This window comes from Rana temporaria, chromosome 10, assembly GCF_905171775.1.
Source record: "Rana temporaria chromosome 10, aRanTem1.1, whole genome shotgun sequence".
Classification (NCBI taxonomy): Eukaryota; Metazoa; Chordata; class Amphibia; order Anura; family Ranidae; genus Rana; species Rana temporaria.
In genome coordinates, this window is record NC_053498.1 from 1,187,433 (window position 1) to 1,201,376 (window position 13,944).

The 13,944-nt window shown below is 49.6% G+C and overlaps 1 protein-coding gene across 12 annotated transcripts in view; it reads right to left on the reverse strand.

Annotated features, from left to right (window-relative positions):
* The window catches only part of HSPG2 (heparan sulfate proteoglycan 2), a 109,180-nt gene that overhangs the window by 18,788 nt on the left and 76,448 nt on the right, over window positions 1–13,944 (reverse strand). For 11 of the 12 annotated variants that reach the window (XM_040327021.1, XM_040327027.1, XM_040327029.1 and 8 more), the window contains 20 exons: window positions 13,443–13,594; window positions 12,622–12,754; window positions 12,378–12,529; window positions 11,438–11,576; window positions 11,205–11,356; window positions 10,973–11,102; window positions 10,209–10,363; window positions 9,839–9,968; window positions 9,249–9,403; window positions 7,101–7,239; window positions 6,876–7,019; window positions 6,021–6,155; window positions 5,476–5,657; window positions 4,866–5,061; window positions 3,791–3,970; window positions 3,271–3,531; window positions 3,009–3,174; window positions 1,869–1,966; window positions 530–796; window positions 338–450 (listed from right to left, as the gene is read on the reverse strand). In XM_040327021.1, the coding sequence (XP_040182955.1) occupies window positions 338–450; window positions 530–796; window positions 1,869–1,966; window positions 3,009–3,174; window positions 3,271–3,531; window positions 3,791–3,970; window positions 4,866–5,061; window positions 5,476–5,657; window positions 6,021–6,155; window positions 6,876–7,019; window positions 7,101–7,239; window positions 9,249–9,403; window positions 9,839–9,968; window positions 10,209–10,363; window positions 10,973–11,102; window positions 11,205–11,356; window positions 11,438–11,576; window positions 12,378–12,529; window positions 12,622–12,754; window positions 13,443–13,594 (3,179 nt within the window). The remainder of the gene's footprint in view (window positions 1–337; window positions 451–529; window positions 797–1,868; window positions 1,967–3,008; window positions 3,175–3,270; window positions 3,532–3,790; window positions 3,971–4,865; window positions 5,062–5,475; window positions 5,658–6,020; window positions 6,156–6,875; window positions 7,020–7,100; window positions 7,240–9,248; window positions 9,404–9,838; window positions 9,969–10,208; window positions 10,364–10,972; window positions 11,103–11,204; window positions 11,357–11,437; window positions 11,577–12,377; window positions 12,530–12,621; window positions 12,755–13,442; window positions 13,595–13,944) is intronic. The other variant, XM_040327028.1, reaches the window with a different exon arrangement.

Below are 13,944 nucleotides of genomic sequence, written 5' to 3' on the forward strand. Positions count from 1 at the left end.
ATCTAGGGGCCGACCCTGCGGCCAGTGCTTAACAGTGCCAGGATATCGGCATGGTTATATCTTCTTAGTAAATTCCCTCCCTACTCTACCATATCACTTCTTCTAGCACAACCCCCCAAATCCTCCCTCCTAGAACAAATCCCCCCCAATCATCCCTACTAATATAGCACCAATTCCCTCCCCCATCTCCTCATGGCACTCCCCCCCCCCACCTTACAGGATACCACCGTGTCCAGGGTCATCACCCCTCCCGGCCCACCTCTTGTGCCGGCCCTGCTGCCTGAGCCCAGTTTTTGTTGCTCCCCAATGTTATATGTCTGGAATCACAAGCACCTACCTTGGTCCACGTTATTTCCGGAACGGGAAAACCGGACGCCAGACACGGAAACACAGCGATCGATCCGGTGGTTATTTCTTTCATCTCTGGCTGAGCGGCGATTTGTGGCACGGCTGGAGGAGGAACAGAGATTTGTTTTAATGAATGAAGAAAGATGAAAACAAACCGCAGATCTGGTAAGGTGCCACTTACACTGCACATGGAGGATGACATGGGACTGCACCTCCCCCACTTCATTGGTGGCAGTACAGCGGTACTGCCCAGCGTCCGACTGCTTCACCTGCTCAATCTTCAGCATGCCGCCACTTATAATGACATCTGCCGGCATCCGGCTGCCAACCTTGCTCCACGTCACCTTGGCTCGCGGGTCTCCGATTGCCAAACATTCAAACTCCACGGAGTTCCCAGCCAGCACCGTCTGCACTGAGGTGCGAATGTTAATCCTGACTTTGGGCAGAGCTGGAAGACATATTGGTACATTTTATGGGCTGGTCACAAGAAACTTCAATAAGGTCTCTGCATATTGTTTCCAGAAAAAGAGACAAAGAACTTACAGCAACGAGTCAGTCCAGCCAAAGGGGTATTCCAATCATGGGGTGAGATTGAGAAGATTACATCTAATGACCTTCTGGCCTATAACCCCGGCCAGTACGGTTAACATCTAATGACCTTCTGGCCTATAACCTCGGCTGGTATGGTTAACATCTAATGACCTTCTGGCCTATAACCTTGGCCGGTACGGTTAACATCTAATGACCTTCTGGCCTATAACCTTGGCCGGTACGGTTAACATCTAATGACCTTCTGGCCTATAACCTCAGCCGGTATGGTTAACATCCAATGACCTTCTGGCCTGTAACCTAGGCTGGGATGGTTAACTTCTGGCCTATAACCTCAGCAGGTACGGTTAACATCTAATGACCTTCTGGCCTATAATCTCGGCCGGTATGGTTAACATCTAATGACCTTCTGGCCTATAACCTCAGCTGGTACGGTTAACATCTAATGACCTTCTGGCCTATAACCTCAGCTGGTATGGTTAACATCTAATGACCTTCTGGCCTATAACCTCAGCTGGTACGGTTAACATCTAATGATCTTCTGGCCTATAACCTTGGCCGGTACGGTTAACATCTAATGACCTTCTGGCCTATAACCTTGGCCGGTACGGTTAACATCTAATGATCTTCTGGGCTATAACCTTGGCTGGTATGGTTAACATCTAATGGCCTATAACCTCAGCGGTTAACATCTAATGTTCTTCTGGGCTACTACCTTGGCTGGGGGCAGATAACATCCAACATTTTTCAGGTCTATAACCATGGCTGGTACAGATAACATCTAATGTTATTCTGGCCTATAACCTCAGCTGGGTCGGATGACATTGAATGTTCTTTGGGTCTATAACCTTGGCTAGGACAGTTCTCCTTTTGTGTTAGAATACCCCCTGACTCCATCATACTCAGAACAAGAATTCAAGACATTGAGGGTCATATTCCAGCACACACTGCTCCATGTTTTATGTACACACCTTGGACAACCAGTTTGACACTATCTTGGGATTGACCAAAGCGGCTGTTTGCCCGGCAGGTGTAGACACCTTCATTGCCACGTTCCAAGTTGAAAATCCTATAGAGAACAAAAGCAGCAAAATTCACACAATGTACACCATGACTAGGGTAGTTCAGATAACTTACCACCCCAACACAAGTATGTACTTACCCCACATCCTACTTACCCCCCAGTAAGGACACCAACACCATGTTGGATTTAAATGGCCGTTAAGCCTTTTATTAACACAAACCATATTTAACATAAACATTTGTAATGCTCCATCTCTAGTTAGATTCTGTCCCCAGCTGCAACACCGCCTCGAGGACTCCAAACTGACCACAGACCCCTACCACCTTAATAACCGGTAGTCTAGTCTGAACCAGACAAACAAGGAGGACTCCATACCTGGGACGGGTCCCACACCATTTGATCAAATACCTCATGTATTTTAACTCTCGTCAAGGACCCCAATCGCTAACTGGCGACCAAACACACTTCAAATTTTATGATTAGGGCATGAGAGCGGGACGGTTCACTAGCAACTTCCCCTGCAACTGATGCCTGGGATCAGTCCTTTGGACCAATTGACCATAATGTGAGTATGGAGTACCTTGTAGAGGTCACGTGCTTCTCAATCATAATTGAATGTTATATATTACTGATATTTACAATTTTTAGGCATCTTGCACACACATCAACCCCTGAGGAAGTGAGCAGAGCTTGAGAAATGCGTCAAGTACAAAAGATGTATATCATTTATTTCCAATATTGTATCGAACATAGTTATGGTCACTAGCTGTATGCTTCATGATCTTTTTATGCTCATTTATGATTATGTTGTTGGAATTTCAATACATTCTAATTAATTTACTCCACTCACTTGTTATGACCTTTATGATCAACTCATTTAAAGTCCAATGGGCTAACCTTCTTTTCGTATTTTAAAATAATTCCGCATGCGCACCGGCCAGGTCTATCTCAATATTTGGAAAAGAAATGGCGGTAAAAAAGTTCAATAAATAACGGAACTGGAGTTTCTCATCAGTAAGTGCTTGAGGTCTGAGCATCTCTCAGTGAGAGGACGACTGACACACACAGAAGGAAGAAATCCACTCACCTGAGCACCGCCCCCTGAACACTGTGATTGGATGGGAGGGCCCCCCCTCCTTCTTTATTCCAGCGGATCCTGGCTCTTGGATCTCCAATCACATTACAGGTGAATTCTGCTGTAGCCCCGATTGCCTTTGTGTCTATCTGGGGTGAGACCCGTACAGAAAATTGTGCTGCAAAGAAGGATAAAAACGTTCTATGAAAGGCCCCAAAATCCTGAGCACCGGCCTTCTGAGGCCGCATCGTGACACCGCCATAGGCCGACTTACCCAGAACACTGACTTGGGCGGTGGCCTCGCTCCTGCCCACTTTGTTGGCGGCCACACAGAGGTAGGTACCAGCATCTCCGGTTGTTGCCTGACCGATGTGCAGCACCCCATCCTGGATGGAAGCGGAGCCTGAGAGAGATCCGTTCACTTTGGTCCACTGGTATGTGAGTGGAGGAGTGCCGTGTGCCAGGCACTGTAACCGGATGGCTTCTCCCATGGCCACAGACAGCTCATCGGGCAGCGTGGTGGCATACGGAGGATCTGAGGCAGAACAAGGACCAGAGATGGATGAACTAGATGAACAAGCGTCTCATTCAACCCGACTACGTAACTATGTAACATACATTTTAAGAGTGGTCTTCAAAAAGTTTGCGCACTTTTTTTTATATTTAATAGAGTTAAAAAAAGTGTGCAAACTTTTTGAAGAACCTTCATACATTAATAATAACAGCGGGATCATTTCCACTGAGGACGTCACAGAATATCTCTACAAGCCGCCCTCTGCTCCCCCAACACTCACTCTCTACATCCAGAGTGACAAAGATCTCCGAGTGCCCGTCAGTATTGGAAGCGTTGCAGATGTACTGTCCAGAGTCCTGCTGCGCCACCCTGGGGATGATCAGAGTATTGTTGGAGACCTGGTGCTGCCAGGGAAGAGGAGCTCGGAGTTTGGACCATGTGATAGTTGGGTTCGGGTTTCCTGTCGGGACAAAGTAAAGGAAAAGAAGAAGAAGAATTAAAATTAAATGAAATGTGACGCAGATTACAGTTATAACACGATGAACAATGTGGAGCTCCTGATCCTGATCTAGGTCAGTAAGTGGCATGAGGAACCCTCAGAGTCTGTGGGACTGCCCACGGTCCCTGTTTTTAAGGTGGCCAGGCCCAGGATAGTGACCAAGAGAAATGCACATCCAGCTTCTTCACCGTCCCTGGTTGGTAAGAAGACTGCCCGGTACTTGCTTCAGCTCCTCACTGTGGCCCCTGAGAACAAGGTGGATGGTCCCTTGGTGGTAACAGCTTCCCCTCTACCTCTGACCACATTCTCCGGCCGGCAGAACCGTTACTACTGGTTGGACTACAAGTCCACAGTCCCACCCTATGCTGCATCTTGCTTCTGGATAGGCCCTCAGACAGCCTAGCAGCCAGATGTGCCCAGGATAGGCCTTACGTTTCTGGCCTAGCAGCCCGGGGCAATACAGTACATGTCCATCCAGACAGCCGTCCAGGTGGCACAGAACCCCGATCACCTGACTCCACCCAAATAAATAGGTTCTCCCTGCAGGCCAAGGGACCCAAGACAATCCCTGTCCATTGGCTGAGACACCCCACATACTCCTAATCTGTCCTTACAATGCCCTTGTCCTACCTAATGTCACCAGATACCCGGCCACCTAGTGACAGAAGAGAGAAGTGCAGCAATTCCAGAATTAGGGTGAAATCAATTGACCTCCTGACAATTGGCCAAGACAACTATCACTTGGCAAATAAATTTAAGAGCAACCCCACCCAAACATCAAGAAGCTACACAATGTTCCCAGAAAAACTCGGCAAAGTTATAAGCAGATATACCAGACCCGGCACATACGGCTCACCTATGGCAGAGCACCTGAGGGTGGCGGTTTCCCCAGCCAGCGCGACATAGACTGCCTGGTCTGCTGTGGCCACCGGAGCTCCAGGTCTCACCACTTTGCTTTCCACTCGGACCTCCACATGGACTTGTGCCGTGCCGTCTGGGTTCTGTCCGGTGCAGGTGTACGATCCGGCATCCTCCGCCTTTGCCGATGGGATCTGCAAGAGTGATCAAATCATGAGGAATTCTCTTCTACCAACAGGGGAAAATATTCAGGTAGGCAACTTATCAAATCCTGAACATTGTGTAGATCAGGGGTCTCAAACTGGTGGACCTCCAGCTGTTGTGAAACTACAAGTCCCATAAGGCTTTGCAAGGCTGAATGTTCCAAGCATGACGCCCACAGACAGAGGCATGGTGGGACTTGTAGTTCTGCAACAGCTGGAGGGCCAATAGTTTGGACCCCCTGGTGTAGAACATCAAAGCTCCGATATACTACAAATGCAAAAAACTGAGAAGTGATTTAGGGAGGAAAGACGAGCCGGTCTGCTTGTCCCACCATTCCCCGAGAGATGGGAGTGCAGAAGAACGTTCGGCCATCTCTGACCACAAGAGACCACATGGATTCTAACCTGTAAGATGGAGTGGCTATCCAGGGGGGCGTGGCTTTGCTGTCTGATGATCTGCCGGGATCCGGTACGCCGCCAGTTGACCACAGGTCGGGGGTCACCCATTCCGTTGCATTCTAAGCTGATTGTATCGCCAACATGAACAGTGACGGGTCCAGGGGGGATCACAGAGACCGAAGGGCGTCCTAGAAGAATGACAAGAAAGTTTGTTCATAGAGAACCAATGGGGGAGATTTACAAAACCAGGAGCACTCAGAATCCGGTGCGGTTCTACATGGGAGCCAATCAGCTTCCAGGTTTCATTGTCAAAACTTCATTGAAGTTAGAAGCCAATTGGTTGCTGTGCAGAGATGCACCTGATTTAGTAAATCTCCCCCATTGTGTCATGTAAGCAGAATTCAGCAACATGTACTTCTAGATCTACCCCCCTCTCAGCACAAATCCCCCCATCCAGCACAAATCCCCCCTCTGAGCACAAATCCCCCCTCTCAAGACATCATCTGTGAATCATGTACAGACAGCTGGCACATGCCATTTTGTTCACTTACCTTTCACCACCAGTGTCACCGCACTGTCCACTGCCCCGTAGGGGTTGGAAGCCATACAGCGGTAAGAGCCTTGGTTCTTGTGGCGCGCACCGACAACGGTAATGACAGTCCCATCCGAGCTGATGAGAACGTTATCTTCAGACACAGAGAAAGGAAACAAAGTCACAACTGAAGTTCTGGAGTTTAGAGCGGAGGACGCTGTTCTAGGGGGAATAGTGTCCCATCATTGGTGTCAGTGGGAGGAATAGTGTCCCATCATTGGTGTCAGTGGGATGAATAGTGTCCCATCATTGGTATCAGTGGGAGGAATAGTGTCCCATCATTGGTGTCAGTGGGAGGAATAGTGTCCCATCATTGGTATCAGTGGGAGGAATAGTGTCCCATCATTGGTGTCAGTGGGAGGAATAGTGTCCCATCATTGGTGTCAGTGGGAGGAATAGTGTCCCATCATTGGTGTCAGTGGAAGGAATAGTGTCCCATCATTGGTATCAGTGGGAGGAATAGTGTCCCATCATTGGTGTCAGTGGGAGGAATAGTGTCCCATCATTGGTGTCAGTGGGAGGAATAGTGTCCCATCATTGGTGTCAGTGGGAGGAATAGTGTCCCATCATTGGTGTCATTGGGAGGAATAGTGACCCATCATTGGTGTCAGTGGGAGGAATAGTGTCCCATCATTGGTGTCAGTGGGAGGAATAGTGTCCCATCATTGTTGTCAGTAAAAGGAATAGTGTCCCATCATTGGTGTCAGTGAAAGGAATAGTGTCCCATCATTGGTGTCATTGGGAGGAATAGAGCCCCATCATTGGGGGTCAGTGGAAGAAAATTCTAAGATTGCCTGTAGAAGGAAGACGGTACCTTGGAGTGGCTGGTTGTTCCCCATTTTCCATGTCACACGGATTTGTTGAGCTCCCTTGTGGACGTTGCATTTAAAGGTGGCATTTTCCCCTTGGAGCACTGTGGCAGTGTGGGGGTTAATGGAGATGACCGGAGTCTCCAGACCTGGAAAATACAAAGTTTTTATTACACCGGCCGGCCCACAAAGGCTCCATCAAAGTGCGATGTGCGGGAAACGTGACTCACGAAGAGATTTTTGGACTCCATGATGGACAGAGATAATAATGGATCCTGTGAGGACTCCGGAGTCACCGCTGGACTGGCAGACGTACTTCCCGGAGTCCGCACTGGAGGCCTGATGAATGCGCAAATGGGAACCGGAAATCTATAGGAGAAAAATAAATAAAAAAAGTTTATTGTCCAGGTGACATAGAAGAGAACAAGAAAGGCGACCCCCATTGTGACCATCCCGGTGCTGGCACTCTAAGGACTGGTTCACATTGGTGCATTGTGGATAACACACAACGAAAATGCACTTTACCAGACGTTACAACTAGGGATGTCCTGATACTGATACTAGTATTAGTATCGGCACCGCTACCGAGCATTTGCCGAGTACTTGTACACCTCCTCCGTTCTTCCTCCGTATCCCCCTCCGTTCTTCCCCCCGTGTCCCCCTTCATTCTTCCCCTGTGTTCTTCCTTCGTTCTTCCCCCATGTCCCCATTCGTTCTTCCCCCGTGTCCCCCTTCATTCTTCCCCCGTGTCCCCCTTCATTCTTCCCCCGTGTCCCCCTTCATTCTTCCCCCGTGTCCCCCTTCATTCTTCCCCCATGTCCCCCTTCATTCTTCCCCCATGTCCCCCTTCATTCTTCCCCCATGTCCCCCTTCATTCTTCCCCCGTGTCTCCTCTATTCTGCTGCTGTCCCCCCCTGTTCTGCTGCTGTCCCCCCTCCGTTCTGCTGCAGTCCCCCTCCGTTCTTCCTCCGTGTTCCCCTCTGTTCTGCTGCCGTCTCCCTCAGTTCTTCCTCCGTGTCCCCCTTTGTTCTTCCCCGTGTCCCCCTTCGTTCTTCCCCCGTGTCCCCCTTCGTTCTTCCCCCGTGTCCCCCTTCGTTCTTCCCCCGTGTCCCCCTTCATTCTTCCCCCGTGTCCCCCTTCATTCTTCCCCCGTGTCCCCCTTCATTCTTCCCCCGTGTCCCCTCCATTCTGCTGCTGTCCCCCCCTGTTCTGCTGCTGTCCCCCCCTGTTCTGCTGCCCCCTCCGTTCTTCCTCCGTGTCCCCCTCCGTTCTTCCTCCGTGTCCCCCTCTGTTCTGCTACCGTCTCCCTCAGTTCTTCCTCCGTGTCCCCCTTTGTTCTTCCCCGTGTCCCCCTTCGTTCTTCCCCCGTGTCCCCCTTCGTTCTTCCCCCGTGTCCCCCTTCGTTCTTCCCCCGTGTCCCCCTTCGTTCTTCCCCCGTGTCCCCCTTCGTTCTTCCCCCGTGTCCCTTCCATTCTGCTGGTGTCCCCCCCTATTCTGCTGCTGTCCCCCTCTGTTCTGCTGCCCCCTCCGTTCTGCTGCAGTCCCCCTCCAGTCTTCCTCCGTGTCCCCCTCCATTCTACTGTCCCTCTCCATGTCCTCCTCCTCCCTTTTCTGTATGAACAGAGTCACGGATCACTGACTGTCCATTCACATAACTGAAAAACATTGTAACCTCCTGTGATTACGATGTTTCAGTTTATGAATGGGGAGGAGCCGCTGTCTCCTCTCCATTCATTTTCAGTGCAGCTGAGGCTGCTGAGAAAGGGACCGGGGAATCTCTATCCTTGGTCTTTTTCTCTGTCTCAAGGAGGAGATATTGGGGGTCTGTTAAGACCCCTGATATCTCACTAAAGCCCCCCCAACAGGGCTGATAAAAAAAAAGGAAGCATTGCAATAAATAATAAAAAACGTTTTGTAAAAAATAATAACATTTTGAATAAAAACACACCCCTCTCCCCTAAAAAAAGAAAGCATTGTAAAAATAAAAAATAAAAACATTTTTGTAAAAAATATAAAAAACAAACAAAAAAAACTGTCACATGACATTAAAAAAGTATCGGTGAGTACTTGAAAAAAGTATTGGTACTTGTAAAAAAGTGGTATCGGGACAACCCTAGTTACCATAGAGCACGTGCACCATAGAGCACAGCGATGTACAATGTGTGCACTGCGTTGTGGACATGAAATCTGAACAAACCATATCCCTCTATAGTGTGTACTTGTCTCAGTCCAGATTTTGCACTCTCCAGTTTTAGTAAATCCCCCCCCCCCTAGTAATTTCACGTTTTTTACAGAATCAGATGTCGCCTCTCCACCACGGCGTTGCTATGATCTGCTCCTCGTGGGAGGGTCATAGCCGACGGTTCTCCGTTCCTCACCTGGTGATTTGGAGTAAATTCAGCCCCGGGGCGTGTCCAAGTGATGGCAGCGTCCGGATTTCCAGCAACCACGCAGTTCAGATCAACAGTCTGACCCTCAGTGACCCTTCCTGGGACCTTCTCAATCAGGATGGGCGGTGGGGGGTTCACAGGCACTGCAAGGGAAGAGAGGGGTTACAACACGGCAGCACTCACCCGTTCCTCATTAGGTCAGTGATTATTTATAAGTGATGTTGAACATTTCTGTCATGAGGAGTGAGGACATTGAGGAGCACAGAGGAGGCCGTGGTCCTCGAACACACAGAAGTCCTTGTCTGAGGTCAGAACGTGGAGGAAGAGCCGGACAAAGCCGGACTTGTGTGACCGATGAGCTCATCGTTATCCATCTCTCGTTATTTCCATCACAGACCAAAGAACGGGACACACTGATAATGTGAATCAAACATTCCAGACATTTGTAAATAACATTGATTGGATCAGAGCGTTCCGACGGCGGGGATCACGCCCATCCACCAATTTCCAACTTCCCGAGGTCAGGAGGGTCTGAGAGTCAGAGATTTGTGGTAGACAATTCGGAGATGGCGGCTCACCTTGTGCGATTCGTTGTATGATGACGTGAATGATCGCCTCCTGGACTCCGGATCCCGTGTTCACCCGGCAAATGTACTCCCCAGAATCAGCCGGGGTGGCCTTCAGGATCCGCATTCGTGGCCCTGCGACCTGCCAGGCAACAGTCATGGTACTTAGAGGAAAAGACAACACCAAGCAAACCTCATACATCTCATAAACGTAGAGCTGGAGAAACCTCAAGAGCCAGACTGGCAAAACCCAAAGCCCTTGTGCCCGACTTTACGTGTCCGCACTCTAAATGAATGCGGGTCAAGGGAAATCTCCCTGTATTACATTTACCCCTTTACACCTGTTTCCTATGGAAGCTCTCCTACCGTTAGTTACCCTTACCTGGTGATTTGGAGGCAGAGGGCGACCACCTTGCCGATGCCAAGTCACTGACTGGCCAGAATATCCATCAATCAGACAGGTAAGTTCCACATTCTGTCCCTCCTCCGCGGTCTGTGATGACGGCTCAATGCGAATCGCCCCAGAAAGTCCAGAATCTGAAAAGAAAAACATTCTAAAGCAGTGGTCGCCAACCTTTCGGACCTTACGGACCATTATACTCACAATTTTCAATCCCGCAGACCATGAACGTGAATTTTACATGCCTTATACACACACACAATGCTCTGACTCTCTGCCCCCCCCCTCGGATCACACTGCTGCCTTATACACACTATGCTTTGACTCTCTGCCCCCCCTCCCCTGGATCACACTGCTCTGACTCTCTGCCCCCCGGATCACACTGCTGCCTTATACACACAATGCTCCGACTCTCTGCCCCCCTCCCACCCCCCGGATCACACTGCTGCCTTATACACACACACAATGCTCTGACTCTCTGCCCCCCCCCCCCCTCGGATCACACTGCTGCCTTATACACACAATGCTTTAACTCTCTGCCCCCCTCCCCCTGGATCACACTGCTCTGACTCTCTGCCCCCCGGATCACACTGCTGCCTTATACACACAATGCTTGGACTCTCTGCCCCCCTCCCACCCCCCCCCCGGATCACACTGCTGCCTTATACACACAATGCTCTGGCTCTCTGCCTTATATACACAATGCTCACATGACATGGCATATTAATGTTCTCCATCATACTCACTATGGTGAGATCCTTCAATGGTGACCATGATAGAGGCGGCCTGGATCCCGGAGCCACCGCTGACCTGGCAGATGTATTCTCCAGAGTCCTGAGGAGAGGCGTTTACAATCCGCAGGCGGGAACCGGACTTCTGCACAACAAGAACATTCAATGTATGCAGAGCCAGTCATATAGTATGTAGTGCTGGACGGGACCCCAGCACCATAGGAGGTCTTCTAATATCTGTACATACCTGGTGATTGGCCGACAGAGGCTGTCCCTGCCTGAACCATGTGACCTCCTGATGTGTTTGACCTTCAACAACGCAGTTCAGAACAACCGTCTTCCCTTCCGCCAGGGAGTCCGATGGAGACTCCACCCTGATTGTTGGGGTGATGCCGGTGGCTGGACACATAAAGAATTCTATCAGCGGCGGCAGTAACAAGGAGACCTCATTTAACTAGAATTTCGGCACGCCATACTTACCAATGACCGGACCCATCCTGTGCGTAATGGTGACAGTAATGGAGGCTTGCCTGGTGACTCCTCCAGAGGTGACACGGCAGATGTACACGCCAGAGTCCGCTACCGAGGCCTGAACAATTCTCAGACGGGAACCCAGAACCTAAAACCAAAGAAGAACTTCATATACATTCCCAGAGAAGAAGTCACATCACTGGGGGGCATAGTCTATTTATTGGTGTCTTCAGAGAGAATTGATTTCAACTGAAGCCCTCCCCCTGAATTGCACTGCTGCCTTATACACACATTGCTTTGACTCTCTACCCCCCTCCCCTGGATCACACTGCTCTGACTCTCCACCCCCTGGATCACACTGCTCTGACTCTCTAGCCCCTGGATCACACTGCTGCCTTATACACACAATGCTTCGACTCTCTACCCCCCTCCCCTGGATCACACTGCTCTGACTCTCCACCCCCTGGATCACACTGCTCTGACTCTCTAGCCCCTGGATCACACTGCTGCCTTATACACACAATGCTCCGCCTCTCTCCCCCCTCCTCCTGGATCACACTGCTGCCTTATGCACACAATGCTCTGGCTCTCTGCCTCCCTGGATCACACTGCTGCCTTATGCACACACAATGCTCCGCCTCTCTCCCCCCTCCTCTTGGATCACACTGCTGCCTTATGCACACAATGCTCTGGCTCTCTGCCTCCCCAGATCACACTGCTGCCTTATACACACACAATGCTCCGCCTCTCTCCCCCCTTCTCCTGGATCACACTGCTGCCTTATACACACAATGCCTCCCTCTGCCTTATACACACACAATGCTTCAAATCTCTACCCCCCTCCCCTGGATCACAAGGCTCAGACTCTCTGCCCCTCCAGATCACACTGCTGCCTTATACACACAATGCACTGCCTCTCTACCCCCCTCGCCTGGATCATGAAGTTTACCTGGTGGTTGGGCGAGAGAGGCTGCCCTGTTCTCTGCCAAGTTGCGTCAGCATTTTGCTGTCCGGAGACCACACAGTTCAGCTCCAATGTCTGTCCTTCTGCCACCGAGCTGGAAGATGGTTCAATCCTCAATGCCGGGACAAAGCTGGCCGCTAAAAAGGTTGGAGATGAAATCAGCTGTAATATATTGCACAATGGGGCTACCGCCACACCAATAATATGGAGATTCTATGAAGGTACTTACGGTCAACAGATACTCGGGAGACGGTGACAAAGGTTGAGGCCTGCTGAGTGAACGTGCCGACAGTCACACGACAAATATACTCGCCAGAATCTGCAGCCGAGGCTTGTAGGATCCTCAGCCGTGATCCGGACACCTAACCGGGAGAGGCAGATATGAATGAGGATTGGAAGCCAAAAAGGGAATTTACAAGTAGAAGAAGGTTGTAATATTAAACCTGTATGGGGAGAATCACAGAAACCTTGAACTTTTCTCCATCCATGCCGACTCCGGACGCAATGGAGGAGAGAAGAAACCACCTAACACAAGCTGGTCACTTTAGTCCACCATAGACCATAAAACGACCATGTGCCAAGAGAAGACAATATAGACCAGACACGATCCGAGGGGACGTCCAATTGGTCATTGTATTATATAAGCTGTAGATTCCTTCCATGATAACATTTATACATTAAAGCAAATCAGGCTGGATTGAGTATTTCTAAGAAACTGAATCCCAACTCTTTAGATCAGTGGTCTCCCAACAGTGGCCCCCTTGCTTGCTTTTATCCGGCCCTTGGGGGGCACTATATTATCCACTGATACCAACATTGGGGCATAATTTCCCCCACTGACACCAAAGAAGGGGGCACAATTCCTCCTAATTACACCAATGATAAGGCACATGTATTCCATCCACCTATCTCAGGGCGTGTTCCCTTTGGAGAGCACGGCTTGTTGCCTTTATCGTCTACCTGTTCTGTTTCAGCCATTTCTTTTTCTTTCTGGATATGTAACGGACCTTGTATAACATTCTCTGTTTTTGATGTCACGTAGGAAATTACCTGATGATTTGGTGAAAGTGGAACTCCTGGTCTGTACCATGTGACCTCAGCACCGGGAAAGCCAGAAACCTGGCAATCCAGCTCCAGAGTTTGTCCCTCGACCAGGGAGCCAGAGGACGACTCGATCCTGAGTACGGGAATGTTTTCCGAGTCTGGGGGAGAGCAGAAATTGGCAAAAAATGTTTTCTGCTTCTAATGGACCATATTAGAGGAAATGGGTTCAAACCAAAGTAGAGTAAAAGCAAAAGAAGATTGGATATGGAGAATTAATGTCAGTGAAAGGGAAAGGCAAGGCCAAGAAGGATTGATGGAAAATTAAGATTCCGCCAACAGAAGAAGAAATCAGACAGAAAAAGTAAGGAACATAAACCCGAAGACATGTCTATGTAGATCTGGCACCAACGGCATAAAAGAGAGAAATGAAGACACAAAGTAACACAAAACTATGAGATAAGAGACAAACTCAGGCCGGAGGTGACAAAAGGGCATAAAGACACATAAA